This window comes from Blennius ocellaris (assembly GCF_963422515.1).
Source record: "Blennius ocellaris genome assembly, chromosome: 3".
NCBI classification, from domain to species: Eukaryota; Metazoa; Chordata; class Actinopteri; order Blenniiformes; family Blenniidae; genus Blennius; species Blennius ocellaris.
This window is the reverse complement of record NC_137652.1, coordinates 4,407,971-4,429,371: the sequence shown is the minus strand read 5'-3', so window position 1 is coordinate 4,429,371 and position 21,401 is coordinate 4,407,971. Positions and strand designations below refer to the sequence as shown.

The following is a 21,401-nucleotide window of genomic DNA, read 5'->3' as shown; positions in this document are numbered from 1 at the left end:
GAACTGTAAACACATCTTCATCACCGGGAGAGATTGGACACGTCTTCTCCGTCTCTCACGCCGCGCTAACGTTCAGCTAGCGCTCATCCAACGACGCGGTTCACTGGAAAACATGGCCGACGACACAAAACTGTGCACAAACATCAGTAACTTCCACTGGTGGCGGTAATTCAAAGTAATTGGTAATTCAAAGGCGATTTATGCATTTTTTTTCCCGGCCCACGCCATCCAGATAATCAATAATATGTAGCTCCAACGCTAAACGTCCTGCCTTCAGTTGCAGTACAAGCAGATAAAGTACAAAGTACCAGCAGTACATTTCAGTAGAGTTTGTTTCCTCCTCAGAGGAGCAGCGGCGGCGGCGGCGGCGGCGGCATCCCATATGACACGTGCAGCTTCCAGCTTTAGCTTATTCTAATATTAAAGTCGTGGCAGCAGCAATACAAGATTTACGTTTCGGTGAAAAAACGGTAAAAATCCAAAGCCGGTCAGGTTAAAAGGTGAAATCTGTGTTGTGGGCTGACTGAACGATGCTTTGTGGATCGAGACGTTTGGTAATTCATTTGGTTGAGCGTCTAAAAATGGCCTCTATATATATATATATATATATATATATATTGTTGCACCTGAAGTTCTAACCTGTGTGACGTCGTATCTGTACCTGCTGAGCGTATCGCCCCCTGTTGCTTTGAAACTTTCTGTGTTTCACACCAAACTTTAATCCAATTGCTCCTTTTTTTTTTGTTTGTTACCAAAATATTTTTTCCCGATAATTTTCACAACAATTTGATTTAGAGTTTTACTGAGATTTTGTTGATTCAGAACAAAGTGGCATTCGCAGTTAACTTAAAACATGTTCTATGCAAATATATGCATTTTTTGGAGACGAGATAAAAAATAACATTCAATAAAAGTTAATTTAATAAAAAAATATCCCCGCCGCACGCACGCGCGCACACACACGCACGCACACACACACGCACACACACGCGCAACAGTATGAGCTTTACGAAAGCAATAAACGGCAACCGTCTGGGACGACGTTCCTCTGGTCTGTGGTCAGTGTGGAGTCGTGCGAAAGCTACTTGGCGTTGGGGGACAGGAAGTAGGGGTGAAACAGTCTCTCGTGGGCGCAGATGTGCAGCGCGGCGTGTGTGTGCATCAGTAGCCGTGGAAACCGCGAGGTGAAGTAGCTGACGAAGCCTTCGGGCAGCTCGCCGAGGGTCTCCTGAACCTCGGGGGGGAGCTCGTGGTAGTGGTGCTTCTGTGACAGTAGAGGAAGGTGAGAATGTTGGTACGCTGAACTCAAAAGACTCTAATAAATAAAATAACTAAAATAAACAGGCAGACCTTATTCCTCATCGCTCTGAGAAGATCTCGAACCGAGTTTCCTTTATAGGTCCTGAACCGCCTCAAGTCTGGAGAAAACACGGTGAACCAGGGTGTGACTCTTCTCCGGTATGAAATGTGCTTGTTTCTGTTTGTTTGTTTGTTTGTTTGTTTACGCACCGGTCTGCAACGGCACCGAGATGTGCATCCTCCAGTTGGTTCGGACCACCGCCCTCCCCGCAGCCTCCAGCTTGACCACGATGGGACTGTCCGCCGGCTCCTTCTCGATGCGGTCGCTCACATCCTGCACACACAGAGAGAAAAGTACGTTAAACACTGGTCAACTCCAGACCGGACCGCTTCCATTTCCATGAACACACCTGGAAGAAGAGCAGCTGTTTCTCGGGACTCCAGAAGAACGGATGTTTGAGCACGCAGGAGGTGGAGGGCCGGCACTCGGCCTCCGCGCCGATCATTCGCTCGATCAGGTCCTGTGCGATCACGTCGTCTGGCGGGACGGTCACACCGGTACAGTTTGACTCGCGGTAACGAAAAGTGTCTCCGGGCGAGAAATACAGTTCAGCTAAAAGCTGCGGCAAAAGTCTCACCGTGAATATCCTCCATGAAATGTGAGAGTGAATACTCTCCTGACAGGATGTTGACCTGCCGTCTCAGCGCGTCTCCAAACGGGTGCTGCCCCCTGCTGACCACGTAGTAGAACACACAGCCTGCGGAGAAGACGTCCACCGCTGCTGTCTGACGGAAGCGGGACAGAAACGTTTCAGTGTTTAGGAACACATTTATTTAAAAAAATAAAAAAAAGTCTGGTTTACCGACAGATGAACCTGGAGTAGAGGGATCATCAAACCGCAGAATTTCAGTTGCATCTTTCTGTTAAAACTTTGTGAAAAAGGTCCTGCACTGAGAATTAACCGGTACACAGACCATCATCGCTCGTTTCCAACCCGCAGTTCCCAAACTAAGTCCATATGTAACTGTCCATAAATGTCCATAAACTGGAATTTGGGGGATTTCAGGGATATCAAAGATGGCGTCGGGACCGCTCCAGAGAAAATATCAGAATGTGACTGATCCGGCCCCCCAAAAAGAGCCAGAATTTCCCCCAAGTGAAGAGTCTTGAAGCCACAAGAAAAGTCTGCCATGTTGTGAAACCGATGGTTACTGGTTTTACCAGCGTCAATCCAGAGTGTACAAACACAATCTGAGTTTCCTTAAGACGACGACAAACCAGGTGAACGTTCCGCAAAATCTGAACGCTGGAAATACGTGTTTGTATGAGTGCAATGATGAATTTCCTTCAGGAAGGTGTCAGCAACTAAAACTGGGTCCTAATTGTTCATTTCTCTGTGTGGCTGCTGGTAGAGCAACACTAACATTCTATATGTAGAATTACTTTCCATATCAAATACGTTTTCAGGTTATCGTCTTTCTACAGTGTTTATATTTGTCCCTTTACATCTAAAAGTGAGAAAGTTGGTTTTTTTCATTAGGGTTGATTGGGAGAAAGCCGAGCAGCATTTCCTGTCATAACAAGCCACATTATATATTCAGTCGTTAGGTTAGATAAGTGTTTTTCAACCACTGGTGTTTCCGCGAGATCTAGTCAGGTGTGCCGTGGGAAATTATCCAACATTTTCTAAAAAAACATTTGCTCTCACAGCCGACAGTGTGTTGCAGAGTAATCATGTATAAATACTCTTGGCCACTAGATGGCAGCACAGAACTTTGCCGGTGAAATGTAAAGTGACAGACGTCAGTGTGGTTAATCTCCACCTCCTGCTCCCATCTTGTATCAAAGTACTGTGTCAGTGACAGTGATGGAGAAGTTTTTGAAAAGGAAGAATGTGAACCAGGATCTCGGCTCTTCATCCATCAGGTCCAGGTCTCACACTGAGGGAGTCACAATTAAAAAAAGAAATTGGGAAATACTTTTTTTCTGTATTTACTTGATTCCTGTTGATAGAACTTTGATGAGAACGACTTTATATTGTTAATAGAGGCTACAGAGTTTCACATTTTAACATTTTTGGGTGGTGGTGGTGTGCCTCTAGATTCTTCCAAAGAAAAAAGTGTGCCTTGGCTCAAGAAAGGTTGAAAAACACTGTGTTAGAAGGTTTGTCATATTGTGACAGTCCCAGCCGGTCCCAGTCGGTCCCAGTCGGTCCCAGTCGGTCCCTCCGCGGTTCATACCGGTTTATTCCCAGGTGTGTCTCGCAGCACTTCGGGGGCGATCCACCCTTCGGTTCCTGGAATCCCCGAGCGCAGAGAGAAGCTGCACCGACCTTCTGGGATCTTTTTACAGAGTCCGAAGTCGGAGATGAGCGCTCGCACCCGGCCCAGTGCACTCGGGCCAGAAAGGAGGATGTTTCTGGGCTTCAGGTCGCGATGGACTGGAAGCAGGACAGACCGAACCGAGATGGAGGGTGAAAGAAGGAAGGATTACAGTTTTTTTGTTTTTTTTTAAGCTGAATGTTTTTGCATGTGTGTCTCACCGATATTGAGCGAGTGGAGGTGTGAGAGACCACATATGGTCTGTTCCAGAAGAGTTATGGGGTTGAGCTCGGGAAAGCAAGAAGGATCCTCCACATACTGGAAGAAGAAGAAGAAAAAAAAACATATAGAAAAGTGGTGATATTAGCATTGTGGCACGTTGAACTAGAGGCTAAAGCCCCGCTAACAAAGCTCCGCTAGCAAAGCCCCGCGGCGTCCACCTGTTGCAGGGTGGCGGCGCACAGCTCGATGGCGATGTAGGTGAAGAGGCGGTCTCTCTCGGTGCAGAAGTACCGGATCACGTTGGGGTGAGTGTCCGACTCCCGGAGGAGCTGCACCTCTCGCTCCGCCACCTCGAAGCTCTCCGGCAGGATTCGCTTCACCGCCACTTGGCGCCCGTCGAATTTACCCCTGGAGTCCCAGAATGCAACGCAAACGTGGACAGAGACGTACAGAGATGTGCTCGTTAGCGAGACGCACGGGGCATTTGGTGACGACAACTCAACAGACAAGTATTTGATGGCACCTTGGATTGTTTGAACGCGCATTGTGAACGTCAAATTAGAATTTCACCTGCAGCCATCTATTGTTTGGATTAGGATAATATGTCAGCGTGAGACGAGCACAATGGTGGATCCATGCCGTTACAGTGGTCGAGTCGCGGTGTTGTGTGATGATTCACCAACAAACAGACACAAATCTAATCTAGCTCTACATTAATATGCGACAATTATCCCCGTTCATAATCACACTACATGTATAAATGACTCGCAATCTGTTTCAATCGTGGCACCCCTTCCTCTCAGCAGTATTTTATTCATAACGGTTAGAAAACATGCTCTGCATTGTAAAGTAGGGCCCCCCCCCACCCCCCCCCAAAAAAAAACAACATCCTCAGTGCTAATTTGTTCAGTGGCGCCTCGACTTCTAAGACAACATGACATTCGGCTTCAATCAAAAAGCAGCTCTTCCAACTGTTCTGTTGTTGAGTAAGCGACATGCTCCACACACCCCCCTCTACCCCCTCTACCCCCACCCCTACCCCCCCCTACCCTGTGGGCGAGCCTCCCTGATGAGCTGAGTGACTGACGGCGCAGCTTCCCAGCTGCAGGTGAGAAACTCCTGGCCTCTGCAGCCGCGGTCGACACCTTTGTTAGACACTCTAAATAGCAGCATGCAATTATCCAGAGCAGCGCCTGTTGAAGTGCGGGGAGCATTTTTTTCTTTTTTTTCTTTCTGGGTAATCTCTCCCACTCTGATCTTTTTTTATGGGTGTCAGTTTCGTTTGCACATTTTGTTTGTTTTTTTGGGGGGGTTTTTCTGTTAACCATCCTGGAGTTATCGTGACATTATATGACTGACAATTAAAAATAAAACCTGTATATTTTTACATTTGGGGGCTGAAAAATGCACCGAGGTTTCCTGGAAGTTAAAGGAAAACTGTTTATGACCATTTGTAACCAACCAGCAAAGCCATCTTGTGGGGAAACGCCAGTAAAACATACATTAATGCAATTTTTCTTCTACAGAAAAGAGCGATAAGAGTCGCTAGTGGAAGTGGTTACAGAGACCATGCTAATCCTGTATTTGTACAACTAAAAACACTGAAATTTAAAGATTTTGTGGAGTATGACCTTCTAAAAACCATGTTTAAAGCTCATCGTGAAAGTTTACCAAACAAATTGCAAAACAGATTCGCCAAGAGAAAAAGTAGCTACGAACTGAAAGGAACTGAGGTTTTTACAAAACCCAGGTTTCAATCGGCCGTAATGGAAAAATGGATCTCAATCGAAGGAGTCGGTCTGTGGAAGAGCCTTGATTGTAAAACTAAAACTTCTAAGTCCATTGACGTGCTTAAGAAACTTGTTAAATTGTCAATGTTACAGAAATACGACACTGCGGAGTAGCAGATCAACCGTATTTATGTATTTTGTGTTTGATGCCTCGGAAAGAGACATGAATGACCTGGAACTGTAAAGGATTTTGTGTTGATAAAGGGGGCAGACATTATAAGTTTGACTTCTTTCTGCTCCTTCTCATTCATATGAAATGCTGTTGTTGCATTGTTTTAAGTGAATGAAATAAATAATCCAATGAAAATGAAAAATCTTTCTGCAGACGGACGTACCGTACCTAAAGACGAAGGTCCCCGCCGTGCCGTGTCCGAGCACTTCGGAGGAGGCGAAGGAGATTTTACCCACCTGCACCTCTTCGCTGCTTCCCTCTGAAAGAGGCGGGAAGCACAGATCACACAGCGACGCATTGGAATCAACCGGGTTTCCTCCCTCCACGCGTGCTCGTCAAGACAACACGGACGGAGAACACACCTGCATCGACCTTACCTATTGTGGGTTTGTGCCCAATTGTGCCATTTTTATGGCCGCGTGACGAGACGCCGCCGCGGCTGTGAGGACTGGGAGGACTGGGAGGACTGGGAGGACTGGGAGGAGGGTCAGGCAGGGAGTCTACGGCCCAGATGGATGGAAAAGAAAGAAAAAACACCGCCCGGTCAGAATGGAATCTGGCGGTTTTCATTGTTTTCTCGTTTCTCTAAACCAGTGTTTTTTAACCACTGTGCCGCGGCACACTGGTGTTTCCGCGAGAAATAGTCAGGTGTGCCGTGGGAAATTATCCAATTACACATTTTTTTCTAAAAAAACATTTGCTCTCACAGCCGCAGTGTGTTGCAGAGTAATTATGTATAAATACTCTTCGCCACTAGATGGCAGCACATAACTTTGCCGTTGAAATGGAAAGTGACAGACGTCAGTGTGGTTAATCTCCACCTCCTGCTACCATCTTGTATCAAAGTACTGTGTCAGTGACAGTGATGGAGAAGTTTTTGAAAAGGAAGAATGTGAACCAGGATCTCAGCTCTTCATCCATCAGGTCCAGGTTTCACACCGAGTGAGTGAAAATTTTAAAAAAAAAGAAATTGAGAAATATTTTTTTTCTGTATTTACTTAATTCCTGTTGATAAAACTTTGATGAGAATGACTTTATATTGTTAATTTAGGCTACAGAGTTCCAAATTTTACCATTTTCGGGTGGTGGTGGTGTGCCTCCACATTTTTCCAAAAAGAAAGTGTGCCTTGGCTCAAAAAAGGTTGAAAAACACTGATCTAAGACGTCACCGTACCGCTCGAGACGGTCGCGTCCGTCGAGCCGCTGGCGTCCGGGGGGAGCGGAGGCCCCGCGGGGGTGGCGGCGGCGGCGGCGGCGGCGGCGGCGGCGCTCTCCGGCAGGCCGGTCTGCATGTCGGTCTGCAGGCGCTGCAGGCGAAACTCGAAGGCTTCCTCCAGCTGCCTCTGGGCTCTCAGGCTCTGGGCTGCCTGCTGCAAGGAAAACACACACACACACACACACACACACACACACACACACACACACACACACACACACACACACACAGAGGCCTGTCACGTGGAGTTTAAATACATAAATATAAAGATAAGTGGTGAGTATATTAAGGAAGATGAATAGAGAAGCAACATTTTTCTTACATTATAGAACTGCTTTTTTTTTTTTTTTATGTTGTTTCAAGGCTTCCACTACAACTGCTTTTTAGTCCATATGTTGTGAAAGAAAACTCGCCGCTTTACTAAAAAAAGGAGATTGATAAAAAAAAAAAAAAATGAGGGTATTATTGCTTTAGTTGGGAAATGACTGCCCATTAGTTGAGCTTATGAATGTCTGCACTAGAATTATCTGTATTACACGAGTGCTTCTTCATACTATGTGGGCGCCCTTAATGAGCTTTATTCAGGGGAGAAAAAGAAGGACGTCAGCACTTAAATAGCAGCTTTTGAGTAAATCTTTAAATCACTCTGAACCCTCGGAATGGACTTGACCAATTGAATCAATCCATTAACACGCATTTGTGCTCGGGAGGGCGCCGCCATGTTTATCTGGATCCCTGCTGTGAATTCCATGTATTAACAAGGGACAACGGTGGACCGACCTCGTGTTGATGGCGTGTAAACATGGAAGTACTGGAGCGCAATAATAAACCACATTATTTTATTAAGCCGCCAGCATCACTCTTTCTTCAAGTGAACGAACCTTCACCTCGGGACTCTCTTTCTGCAGAGGCGAGGAAACGTTCTCTCCCGTCCGTCGGTACAACTGCGGCGCCGGGTTGAACAATTAATTTCACCATTATCACGTGCTGCTGAGGTACAGTCGACCCCGTCTGGAGATCATTTTCAACAAAGTGCTTAATGATTCACTGCCGCTGTGTGTGTGTGTGTGTGTGTTTGCATGGACAAAAGGAGATTCTGCTTCGATTTGATGCGGCGGTGATTTGATTTCATCAGCTCAGAGGGAAAAAAACACTCAAAAAAGAGCAGGGTGTGAAATCTCATCACCTCAATACTTTTTTTTTTTAATTTAGAAAAATATATAATCGTTGAAGGTCTCTCTTTCAACGCTGTAGGATGTAGGATGATGACAGAGAGTGAATGAAATAACATTTCGTGAGAAAGTAATCAATGTTTGGCTTTTCTAAATGATTTTCTGTTGCAATCTCGGTGCTAAAATATATTTAAAGAAAAACTGTCCCACTTTCTTTTTTTTCTTTTCTTTTTTAACTCAATGGAGGCACTTTGAAATTTCTTTTTATTTGATGTGAGAGCAGATAGGTCAGTGTGAAACACACGACGGCAGGTGTTTGAAACCAACAGTGTGGAAGTTGGGGCCCCCTGCTGAGATCAGAAAAAAAGAAAAAAAAAGGAATTTGCTGCACTTGAAGTTTTTCTCATCCTGTTGAGTTCAAAGTGCCGGCACACTTTTAAAATGTTGGCATCGTGGGACAAGGGATAAGAAAACAAACCCACAGTGTTGGATTTGCTGTACATCTTCAGCCTTTTGTGTGTCGCTTTGCACGTTTCTCTCCTTTTCGTTTCCTCACACAAGTCGGACAAACTGGCTGTTGGTGCCATTCTCCATATCTCCGAGACAAGTTCTCTTTACCCCAAACCGATATGTTCCGTTACTTTCAGATCAGACACTGTATTACAAACCATAACAATTGGAATACAATTAAAACTACCCCATCAAATGTTGAAACTTACCTGATAAATATAATGAGACACCATCTACCAAACAAAAAACATGTTTCCCATTTATATAGAAACCTGCTACTGGACACATCAGACGATACTCACTGCATTAAAAATAAATGGGAGCTGGAACTGAATATTATAATAGAGGATGGAGAGTGGGAAACAATTTGTAGTGGCTGTCATGAAGGAATCAATAGCAACACGTGGAAAGAGTTTGATTGGAAGACGAAGATAAGGTCCTTTAACACACCTTTGGTGGTTTCTAAAGTTGTTGACCATCCGAATGCAAGAAGGTGTTGGAGAGGATGTGGAATGGTTGGCGATCGTTCACATATATTCTGGGATTGCCCAATTTTGACTCCTTTCTGGAGAGGTGTGAAGATAGGCTTTAAGGCTTTAACGGAAAAAACTACAGTTGAAGTCTGAGATCTTCATGAGAAAATGGTTTCCTATAGCAGAATACCTGTCGAACTGAATGGCCACCTACACGACACGGTAATGTCTTAATTGCCCATCTTTTTATGTATTTCTCTCATATCGGTTCTGTCGTCATAGTATTATTATTGTTATTTTTCTTACATTGTCATGTATATGCTGTCGAGGAAGGTTCTGTAACGTGAGTTCTCATGTTCATGTTTATTATTAAAAAATAAAAATAAAAATAAAGTAAAAAAAACAAAAAACTGGCTGTTGGTGTCAGTGTGTGTCGGGTCCAGGGTTTCCTCTGTTTAACGTCAGGACTCGCCATCCACAGTATAGAGCAGATGTCAAGATGGATGAATGGATTGGTGGGCAATAATAGCATACGAGAGGTTAAAAAAAAAAAAATCTGTTGTTTGCCACTGCGTGTTTGTACGAATAAAAATAACAACCGTTTACTGAAAAGAAAGCACTGAGAGCACAAACTTTCAGTATAAAAGCAGAACTATTTTGCAAGGAGGAAAATTATTTTGGCGATCTCTGGGGACTTAGAGGAGGCGGATGTTTTTGGGGGGACGTCAACCTGCCGACATTGACGTTTACAGACGTGGGAGAACACTCTGGACTCACGATGGGGTAGGTCAGTGCGAAGGCGAGCAGTCCCCCAATCACCAGCGTGAGGACGGTCAGCGTCAGGCGGTCCTGACCCATGTACTCGGGCAGCTGCGTGGTCGGGGTGCGAGTCTGATCCAGCGTCCTCCCGTCGGCCCCTCCTCTGTAAACGCCGCCGTCCACGCTGCTCCCGCGGACCCTCTGGAACTGGACGGCGTTGAGCAGATCACAGAGAGGGACGGAAAAAAAATACAGTCGTTTAAAAAAGGGATTCGTGGCTTCAAGAAAAGCAGGACCTTTCGGTTTAATTGTAAAGTACAGCGCATCGCAATGGTGGTGTTGGATGGACGCGCTTGCAGGCGTCGTCGGTTTCTCACGTTGTGCTGATGGTAGTGGTAGGCGGGGGGCGCCGGGGACGGAGAGGAGGCGGCGGACCGGGGGGGGATGACCGCCTCGCCGGAATGCTGCAGGGTGGCGGGGAAGTCCCTCAGCATGGTGGTGTGAGCCAATGGGGGCAGCTCGTGGTGGCCTGCGGCGCAGAAACACTCTGACTCTGTCGCATTTGTACAGCGTGAGTGTTTGTGTGTGTGTGTGTGTGTGTGTGTGTGTGTGTGTGTGTGTGTGTGTGTGTGTGTGTGTGTGTGTGTGTGTGTGTGTGTGTGTGTGTCAGGGCCCGGCTCAACCTCCAATCTGCTGCACCGATGAAAACATAAGTCGTATTTACACCATGTACAAATAAACAATGTTGATAAAGTTTGAAAAGTGAAACTTTCTCTGTTGTTACACGTAATAATATTTTCACTGAATCAATGTGAGCTCAGAATAAAAGCAGGATTAGACCCAAACAACTCATTTAAAAGAGCTTTGTGATGAAGTGACTAATCCCCCCCCCCCCCCCATTTTTACCTTTTAATATCTACTAGTTCTTTAATGTCATTGTGTTTTTGAGTCGTTAACGTGTTAAACTGCTGTTGGGTTTTGTCTGTGATCGAACAAACTCCAGACGTACCGTGACGACGAGCACGAGTCAAAAGATACACACCTCGACTGCACGTTGCACAGGAAGTAGATTTGTGTGTGTGTGTGTGTGTGATGTTAAAAATAAATATATATCAACAGACCAGTTTCCACATTTCCTACATTTAGAAATATTGTCAAATTTTACAACTTCATTCACTCTCGTGAACAGTCATGAGATACGTGCGTCTTTAAATTCTGACCACGATTTATTAATTCCATTCAGAACAAATGCTACAAATGTGAGGAAACTGTAAAAAAAATATGTGAGCTGTCGTTGGGAAAACAAAATAATCGACTGCGAATGTAAACAACTGAATCAGCGACAGTAAAACACACATTCTTGGCTCGAGGCCAAAAAAAAGACAAATTTTTCTGTAGACTTAGAAATATTTAATTCAAACGAGATGAACTCATTCATCAAAGAGTTAAATTTTCAAAAATCTTCTTTTCTCAAAATTTTGAGAAGAAAATTTCACATCTTTAAATTTTTTTTGTTGTTGCTGTTAAAATACATTATGACTAATATTACACGTTAGAGTGCATGCAAAGCTCTATTGACCTGCTTTTACCGAGTTTTCTGAAACTTCGTAGAGCTCATAGTTACTGTTGAGAGTGAAACACATCCCAGCAGCAACAGGATCAGAAGATCAACGTTCAAAAGAGATTGGCTTTAAATGAAAAATGTGAACAAATTGCTCATTTTTTATTCATCGTTTTCAACAATAAGTGACAGAACTTTTCTTCTATGATCCGAAAGCTCCTTTTCTTTGTCGATATTAACAATTCAATGGAACGCGATTAAAAATTTACCAAGAAAGTTACCTACCGATCAGCAGCCAGTGGTTTTTGCGGCTGTAGGTGCTCCCGGCGGGGTAACGCACGTCGGTGGACGGCGTGATCTCGCACTCCCCCCGCTGTCTCACCGTCACGCCGGTCGTCACCGGGCCTTCGATGCGCGCCAGGGTCAGTCCCCGAGGCTGCCGTGGCAACGGGGAAAAGCAGAAAACCAGTCAGGGGAGGATCACCTCGTCCGACTCTTAGCCGACGTGCAGTTTAACTGTTTAACTGCACGTCGGCTAAGAGTCGGACGAGGTGATCCTCCCCTGACCTGCGGTTAAGCCTGGGAGACATTTGTGTTTTCTGCGTTGACGCACCGTATGACGGAAGCAACGTGCTTTTTTTCGACTCACCACTAATGAGACGCCGTGGTGAACGAGAGAAGTCGAAGCGTAAAGGTGAGATTCCAACTTCCCGACGTAGAGGGTGGGCCTTTTAAAGGAAACAGAGGATGGTTAATTCCCCTGTATGGGTTGACGCTTTTAATTTACTCTTTAAACCAGTGTTTTTCAACCTTTTTTGAGCCAAGGCACACTTTTTTCTTTGGAAACATCTGGAGGCACACCACCACCCAAAAATGTTAAAATGTGAAACTCTGTAGCCTCTATTAACAATATAAAGTCATTCTCATCAAAGTTTTATCAACAGGAATCAAATAAATACAGAAAAAAGTAGTTCCCAATTTCTTTTTTTTTTAATAGTGACTCCCTCAGTGTGAAACCTGGACCTGATGGATGAAGAGCTGAGATCCTGGTTCACATTCTTCCTTTTCAAAAACTTCTCCATCACTGTCACTGACACAGTACTTTGATACAAGATGGTAGCAGGAGGTGGAGATTAACCACACTGACGTCTGTCACTTTACATTTCACCGGCAAAGTTCTGTGCTGCCATCTAGTGGTGAAGAGTATTTATACATGATTACTCTGCAACACACTGCTCTCACATGTGAGAGCGAATGTTTTTTTAGAAAAAAAATGTGAAAGTGGATCATTTCCCACGGCACACCTGACGAGATCTCGCGGAAACACCAGTGTGCCGCGGCACAGTGGTTGAAAAACACTGGTTTAGAGCTCTGATCATCCAATTGCACTCCAAAAGGATGAGATCGTCTCGTTTTTACAACAATTACTAAAGTCCCCAGTGACTGTCATTAATAACAAGAATGAAATCCAAATACAAATGTGGATATAAATACAGTGGCGCATAGAATTAGAATAGAAAATACTTAAATGGAGATTTATTTTTTTTCAGTTCATCTTTATAATTTATTATCAATTAAAGCTCAATTCGCCCCAATAAGTAGAGACAAATCACACATGTTCTCTGTTAAAAATAAAAAATATTACTCAATTGTTATTTGATTGTAAAAGTGCTGGATTACACTGTATAGTTTGTAATTAAAAATTAATTAAAATACACATTAAAGTACCGCAAAAAAACTACTTAATGAAAGTAATGTTGGTGTTTGTATTAAATATGAAGGAAATATTAAAATATTAATATTTAAGCTGCTTCTACTTTTATGAGTATTTTTTTAAGTATGCAACTTTAATCCTTGTGTAAAGTTTTATTCTAATATATCTAATTTAAGACACTTTTAGATTTGAAAGTAGAGAAATGACACCCGACTCTAGGATTCATCAGTGCTTCCTGTTCGGCTCCACCTTACTGATCAATACGCCGTTTCTTCTTTCTCTTTCACACACTCACCGATAAATAAGGCAAACGTACCCCCTGTGGCTTTTAACACTCAGTACGACCATAAGCTGCATCAGCCCCAGTTTTTGGGACTTTGTATTGTGTCCCCTTCTCTCTCATTCCCCGTTGTCCCCCCCCCCCCCGTACAAGTTTCAGTGGCTTGAAACGAGCCCACAGCTCATCGTTTTCCCCTCCTTTTACAAAGTGGAATGTAAATTGTGGCCATATAACTCTGACAGCGGGGGGGGAGAGTCAGCACTTCTCGGCATATGCCTTGTATGTTAATTTCATTTACGAGGACACCTTGTCATCAATTATCACATAAATTTGAAGCACGCTGCAGAAAGAAGGAAAAGAAGATTGGGGGGGGGGGGGGGGGAGGAGGGTACAAAAGCCCTGTGTTTCCTGTGAGTGAGCGCTCCAGTTACAGCCTTTTATAAATCATCCAGACTACGGAACTCGGTCAGGAGGAGATTATTTCGAGGAGAGCCGCCGCTCTGCCGTACGCGAACAAGCAGCGTGGGACGCCACTTCTCCTTACACCAGCTGCGCCTGTGCGCTGGCCTGCTCCTTCACGAACTGGTAGCTCCACTTCAGCGTGGAGTGAGCGTCCGCCTGGCTGCCGGCGGCCGAGAAGGTGAGGAAGCGCAGCGTCTCCATGGCGAGGGACAGGTGGGGGGCGTGTCTCAGCGAGTCCCCCGAGTACAGGTAGACGCCGATGACGGGCGAGCCGTAGTTCTGACTCCACAGGACGTCGCCTGGAAGAGACGGAGGGACGCGACGCCAGGCGGATGACTCACCGGCTCGCGGGCGCGTGAAGTCGTCGGGAATAGTTCGCGCGTAGTAAAAACCACACACCTCCCCCTACCTGACTCTCTGTCAACAGTCACAACGAGACCGTCGCCGCTCGACACCAGATGGGCCATTTCTGGAGAGCAAGAAGGTGCAGGATTAGAGGTTCACCTCAAAAAAATACACACCTCGACTGCACGCTGCACAGGAAGTAGATATGTGTGTGTGTGTGTGTGTGTGTGTGGCGGTGCAGAGTGTATGCGGATGGGCCCAAGCTGCAACTGACCTTAACTTTAAAATAACTTTATCAAATTGATGTTAAAATATATATATATATATATATATATATATATATATATATATATATATATATATATATATCAACAGACCAGTTTCCACGTTTCCTACATTTAGAAATATTGTCAAATTTTACAACTTCCTTCACTCTCGTGAACAGTCATGAGATACGTGCGTCTTTAAATTCTGACCACGATTTATTAATTCCATTCAGAACAAATGCTACAAATGTGAGGAAACTGTAAAAAAAATATGTGAGCTGTCGTTGGGAAAACAAAATAATCGACTGTGAATGTAAACAACTGAATCAGCGACAGTTCTTCGACACATTCTTGGCTCGGGGCCAAAAAAAAGACGTGTTTTTCAGTAGACTTACAGAGATATTTAATTCACACGAGATGAACTCATTCATCAAAGAGTTTCATTACCAAAAATCTTATTTTCTCAAAAAAAATGTGAAGAAAATTTCACATCTTTTATTAATTTTTTTTTTGCCGCCACAGTAGGAGACGTAATAATAATAATCAGGTATGCTATGAACGGGTGAGGAAAGTGTGTCGGCTGCAGAGACGTACTGTAGTCCTGCTTCTCGTCGTACGGAGGCGCAGAGTAGTCGTTGTACGTGGCGTTCCAGCGCAGCTCCTGTGTCTTCGTATCAAACATGGTGATCATGTACTCTGGAAGAACAAAGAGCGGGAATCGATAAGTGAAAACTGTACTTTTATTATTCCCTATTGCTTAGTGTAGTGGAAATTGGTATCCTTGAAGTCGTCGTAGATTCATGCGCCTCTATTTTAATCACCGTTCGCTGCTTTACACCTGCGAGGCCACGAGTCGTTGTACCTTGTACTGATGAGAAGATATTTTAACTGCGCCGCTCTGAGATGTCTTCAAGGTCTCCGGCCTTCGGGCCAGAGGAATATCTTATCTTAGGGCATTCCTACCTTCTCAGCTCACATAGAAGTGTACTAACCAGTGTTAACCTTGCTTTGTTGTATCTCGGAATGAGAAAGTAACCGCCTACTTCAACGGTGGGAATAAAAACGGGCGACGGAGGGAAGAACTTCGCAGATCGACGAACGAGCTGTGAGGCGACTTCACTCTCTGCCCTTGCGCAAGAAATCTTGATCACTTTGACTCTTTATTTCTCCCGATACTGGGGCTGTCACTTTTCTCTCATTCTTGCAGGTTTTCCCACCGAACAGAATCCGTCGCGGGCCCCCCCGAGGGACGCGCCGGCGCCGGGTACCTGTGCGTCCGATGTAGAGCAGGGGAGTGTTGGGACAGATGGATTCGGAGGACGACGTCGTCAAACTGGTTTGTTTCTCGCCCGTTTCAGGATCCACCACAAACCACACATCCTGCTTCTTACCTGCACGCGCAGGAAAAAAACACAGAGGGTTCAGCACAAGCATTTAACCCTTAGATGCACAGGTGGGGGTCAAAAATGACCCCAGGGGTTGTTATTCTTCAACATCTTTAAAAAGCATGTTTGTGACATGAGGCCATTTGCATAATCTGTCAATGAAAAATAAGTTCATAAATGGAGATAAGACTTACATGTACGTTGCTGGGTAAAAATGACCTCCAGGGTGGTGAGACTGCTGACATCAGATGTGTAAGTGGGACAGTATTGACAGTCAAAGTTGCATTCGATGTATAAGATGACACCAGATGTGTAAGTGACACTGTCAGAGTTGCTAAGGATTAAGTTTCATAGAAGATTCCATAGGAACTGCTTGGGGTCATTTTTGACTTGTGGAAGAGTGGGGTCATGATACGAAAACTGCAATTTCTTAAAATTAATGAAAAAAATAAATAAAAATGCAAATGACCTCATGTCACAAAAATGTTTTATGAGGAATACCTAGAATCTGAAAATATTACAACTCTTTGAATTAAAGATTTTGAAGAATAACAACCCAGTATATTGCAAAAAAAATGCATTGATTTGAATTGGGGTCATTTTTGACCCCACTTGTGGAAGAGTGTCGGCATTGGTAGGTTGTGCATCCAAGGGTTACAAAAGCAGGTGCAGGAGAATGCGGAGTCGGAATTCCGTGCATGGTGGTGTGAAAAAAACAGATTTTAGATTGTCCTGTCATCATTTAGCATTTCCATAACCTGTATAGAGAATTCCGTCTGAGCTCCTGCATGGAGCCGACTGAACCAGCTCCGGGATGGTGAAAGGCAGTTTCTGCAGAGGCATTTAAAAACAAAAAACAACAAAAAAAAAACCACTGTGGTTAAAGGCTGAAAACACAAACAAGGAAACAAACAGTTGCGTTGCAAGCGTGTCTCACCATCAGGCCTTCCTTGTGTTTTCCTTCAAGTACATACAAACTACCGTCGTTGGGGTCTGGGAGAAAACCAGGTCTAGAAAAAGAAAAACAAGAATTATTATTAGAGCGAGAAAGAGGTCAAATTATTTCGTTGTCTTTTTTTATTTAAAGTCCTTGTTATAAATAATGTATTTTCAACAAACATTTACACAATATTCTGCTGTTGCGGTTGTATTAAAATGCAACATAAATACTTTTCAAGCATAATCAACAGAATGATCAGACTTTACCAAATCGAAATGTCTAAAACTGGAAGTCCAGGTCATTTCAAGTTTGTTTAAAAATACTAATACTGCAGTACAATGAAGATTTTTTTTGTGGACAGAAGTAACAGAGGTTGACTTTGTCCTCGACGGTCTAGTTTGCTCTGGAGGAACTGAAAACACTTGGTTGTGTTCAGTTCTGCCAAACAAATAAGCACTTTAATAAAATAACAGCAGATTAAAGGAGTTTTTACACCCAATGTAGAGTTAATCTCTGCTACTGAACACAGAACAGTCATGAATCGAAGAGTTCACATACCCAATAGTAATGCCTACGTAAATACTGTTCTCTATAAAATAAAATAAAATAAAATAAAATAAAATAAAATAAAATAAAATAAAATAAAATAAAATAAAATAAAATAAAATAAAATAAAATAAAATTAAATTAAATTAAATTAAATTAAATTAAATTAAATACAATTAAATAAAATTAAATAAAATTTAATTAAATACAATTAAATTAAATTAAATTAAATTAACAATATAATATAACAAATTATTATTACTTCAAATTATTTCAACAAAGTTTAGTTTGAATCAGAAAGCACTAGGTCTAACCTAAATTTAAAATAAATAAATAAATTAAAAAAAACTTTTAGAGCTTGAATGTTGACAACACTTAAACTGCAAATCAGATTTGACCTGTGTAACTGTACATGTGTCACTTACTCTGTGAGGTAGACAGGCACTTGAATAATGGGGTCTGCAAGAGTTTTAAAGAAAAGTGTCATGCGACATAACGGAGATGGAGGTGAAACATCAGTGAGGACGTCTGTGTGTGGAAACCTTCTCTCAAGGTCCACTTGATGTCTCCCGTCTGCTTGGAGACGGCGTGGAGGCTGCCGTCCAGGGTGGAGACGAACAGGAGGGACTCTGGGAGGGTGACTGACCTGACGCCTCCGACCTGATGGGGGTGAAAAGAAAGGAGGTGGAGGGTTTGTCTGACGAGGAGGGAGGGCGGCTCAACTGATTGAACTTTACTTGTGATTACGATTTTGGCTCCAGACGAACTCAAAACTCATAATGGAGGAAAAACCATGAGGTTGTAGAGCATCTCTCTCTCTCTCTCTCTCTCTCTCTCTCTCTCTCTCTCTCTCTCTCTCTCTCTCTCTCTCTCTCTCTCTCTCTCTCTCTCTCTAACCCCGCCTCTCTACAAAATAAAGTTCCACTGTGGTGATCAGTTAAGGTCATAATTCACCCAGTTACCGTGGGGCGGTGGGGAACTTTATTTTGGAGAGAGGAAGTAGTCTTGTTGCTCCACCGTTGTGTGTGTGTGTGTGTGTGTGTGTGTGTGTGTGTGTGTGTGTGTGTGTGTGTGTGTGTGTGTGTGTGTGTGTGTGTGTGTGTGTGTGTGTGTGTGTGTGTGTGTGTGCTCAGATGGAGAGATGAGAGAAAGAAAAGAGAGAAAAGAAAAGCATTTGTGAGAAGTGTGTTGGAACGGAGGATAAAGTTTAGAGTTCCTACACCGCCAACATTTTATTTTGGAACACTTTATCAAAGTGTTTATGCTGGACTTATTTATTGAAGTATATCCATCTCTTATCGTATTTCCTTTATTTCTTGTTTTCAAAAGATTGAGTGCAGTACAACAGTTTATTTTTTACTTCGACATGACAAGATATTTCCAAATTCAGCGACATAATCGTGATTATAATCTTTTTTTTTCCCCTCCATAATCCAGCAGCCCTCCTGGGAGGCCAATCATGTCAAAGTATCCCACATTTCAGCGTAGCTGGACTGCAGAGTGTGTGTTCATGTGCTTATTTAAGTGGGTGTGTCAGTCAGCCCTGCAGTGAGATACGTCCTCCAGTGTTTGTATTGCGTTGGTTATTTAGCCGGATATCCTTTTCCCCCACGGCCTGCTGACACTGGAGCCCTGCCCCGTGTTTGTGTACTCCCGTCTGAGTGTCGTGAAGAAATACATTCGTTCACGCAGTGCGAAGCCCCTTTATCTTTAATCTGTGGAGACTCAAGGGCGATAAAGTTTGGTGGAGATATGCTGCATGTCTCATTTCCTGAGAGCACAATGGCAGAAACCCTCGTTTCCCTCTATAGACACTTGCTTGAAACCACAAGTCAATGGCGGTGTACATCGTTAGTCACCTCGCTGGCAGGACTGCATTGACACACGAGCTTTTCTGCTGCTGAAAGGTTTCATGTCACTCGAGAATATAGAATAATATTCGTTTGTTTGTTTTCAGTGACGATGCTGAAAGGCTCAGACGGCCCAGAGTCAAAAGACGCGTCAGTGTCGTACGTTGCTCGGCAGTGTCGAGTCTTCGGTTTGGTCGTTCGTCGACAGTAAGGGGAGAAGATGCACAAACATTCAATAATATCAGGTCTTAAACCGCCTGTGTACTCAGACAGACGCTTTAGGATTATTTGAAAAATGAGTGACGACGCCTGATGCAATAGAACTTGAAGAATCCCACCCACCATTTTCCGTGGTTACAAATTAATCCTGGTCGATTTTAGTAAAGAAAAGGCATGAAAGTACTTATCACATAGAGTATTACAACTGTATAAGTTACATTTGAAGAAATAGGGGTTTGAATATTCCTCCATTTGCTTTCATGAACCACGTTGTGTTGCAAAACTAAATAACATGTTTGAAAACATGTTAAGGAAAATCGTATTATATACTGCACAATGACTGATTAATGGCTATTTTCTTGCACTTAATTGTTTTTACTTTAAACACAAATATCACATATTGTACCTTCAACATCTAAAAAAGCAACAGAACCACACTTGTTGTCCTGCTCGTGACAATATGAGGGAGCTCAGCGAGAGACAAGACTCTGAATTGAAATACAAAGAAAAGCGGATTTGAATGACTCAAAAGAAGTCCCACATTAAAACTGTGAAGTTTGAGCTGGTGTATATGACAGACCACTGTAATCGTCTGTCAACCCTCCAGTGCTTGGGACGAATGTACACAGTCACTGGGATTCAATTATTCAACTTCATTCATCCCTGAGGGGGAATTTAATTGAAGTTTTTCATTCTCTAGATATCGCAAATAAAGTTAGTTACATTAAAATCAGGATCACGGGCTCCAGGACATCAGTGGACGTGAAAATGGTGCTCAATAAAAGCCAGGTTTTTAAGGTGGAGGCCAGGACAAATAGGTGGAGTCGAGAATCGGTTATTAGAAATGTAATAAATACATCAGGCAAAAAGAGGAGTTTACCTCATGTGATAATAACACTGTCACCAAAACAGTAGGTACTACAGCACAGACAACTGAATTAGGAAGGCATGTTAGAGCCCAATAGGCAACAACGACCCAAAAATGTTATCAAATATGATGTAATAAAACCCAAAATGTAAAACGACGCTGATCCCAAAAAACTTAAAAAGTTCAGTTCATGTTGTGTAATCATTCAATGACTTATGATTTGGACTTGAACTGCCTCAATATTAATAACACTGAAACAATGAATTCTATATCTACACACAGATCCTGGTATTCATGTTTACATTATTGACCAGCTGTTACATCTCGGGTTTTTATTATTATTATTATTACTACATTATATTTATGTATATTTTTTATTTTTTTTCCAAACTTTGCAAACCGTTGAGGACTGTTACCAGTTGCCACCCCACAGTGGGTAAATGGGACACACACACACACACACACACACACACACACACACACACACACACACACACACACACACACACACACACACAGTATTAACTTTCTCCGGGCAAAATTGGACAGACCACCCTTTAAACGTTGTCCAACTCCAGTGGAGCCTGAAATAGACGCAGTTGTGGCGCATAAATAGAAAAGAGCCGTCCGGACGGCAGGAACGGCGGCCGGCCGGAGCGTCTCCTACCTGGAACACTTTTCCTTCCCAGGACAGCAGCAGCAGGAGCAGGAGGAGACGACCCAGAGCCCCCATGACCCCTAAAACACTCGGTGCCATGGCTCCAAAACACCCGGAGGAGGAGGAGGAGGTGTGTTTGTGTGTGTGTGCGGGGGGGGGGGGGGGTCGAAGCTACTCGACTAACAACAGAGGTCGAACTCCCCTCCCCATTTCCAGCGACCGTGCCCACCTGTCAGCGACTTAACCGCGGCTACAACCGAGCGGACAGTATCGCGAACGCGGTTAAATCCGCGGCCCGGACTGCCGCTTTAAATCCACAACACGGCCGCTCGCCTCCCCGCTCCATGTTTCCGTGTTTGGGACGGAACCGGT

General features: G+C 43.7%; 1 protein-coding gene across 2 annotated transcripts; it reads right to left on the bottom strand.

The window, feature by feature from the left end:
* Positions 1–931: 931 nt before the first annotated feature.
* On the bottom strand, positions 932–21,386 carry ern2 (endoplasmic reticulum to nucleus signaling 2). 2 transcript variants are annotated; one of them, XM_080520211.1, is made up of 24 exons: positions 21,039–21,386; positions 17,977–18,094; positions 17,860–17,893; positions 16,886–16,958; positions 16,707–16,779; positions 15,832–15,954; positions 15,158–15,259; positions 14,362–14,421; positions 14,035–14,251; positions 12,146–12,224; positions 11,782–11,932; positions 10,313–10,464; positions 9,954–10,142; positions 6,980–7,175; positions 6,183–6,305; positions 5,974–6,064; positions 4,062–4,251; positions 3,843–3,939; positions 3,541–3,740; positions 1,938–2,085; positions 1,710–1,837; positions 1,510–1,633; positions 1,351–1,418; positions 932–1,264 (listed from the first exon to the last, which is right to left on the bottom strand). In XM_080520211.1, the coding sequence occupies exons 1-24, from the start codon at positions 21,126–21,128 to the stop codon at positions 1,082–1,084; spliced, it is 3,009 nt and encodes a 1,002-aa protein (XP_080376337.1). In that variant the 5' UTR covers positions 21,129–21,386; the 3' UTR covers positions 932–1,081. The 2 variants fall into 2 exon arrangements, 1 of the variants encoding a protein (XP_080376337.1); XR_013937169.1 differs by lacking the exons at positions 932–1,264; positions 1,351–1,418; positions 1,510–1,633 and having other exon boundaries at positions 1,713–1,837; positions 1,938–2,081.
* Positions 21,387–21,401: the final 15 nt, after the last annotated feature.

Bases quoted from the DNA above. Each gene is read 5' to 3' on its own strand.
- ern2 (XM_080520211.1), bottom strand. From the start codon at position 21,128: ATGGCACCGAGTGTTTTAGGGGTCATGGGGGCTCTGGGTCGTCTCCTC. The intron at 14,422-15,157 runs GTACGTCTCTGC...CTTGCTCTCCAG, and splicing joins CGACGAGAAGCAGGACTACA to AAATGGCCCATCTGGTGTCG. The intron at 7,176-9,953 runs GTGAGTCCAGAG...TTTTCCTTGCAG, and splicing joins TCGCACTGACCTACCCCATC to CAGGCAGCCCAGAGCCTGAG.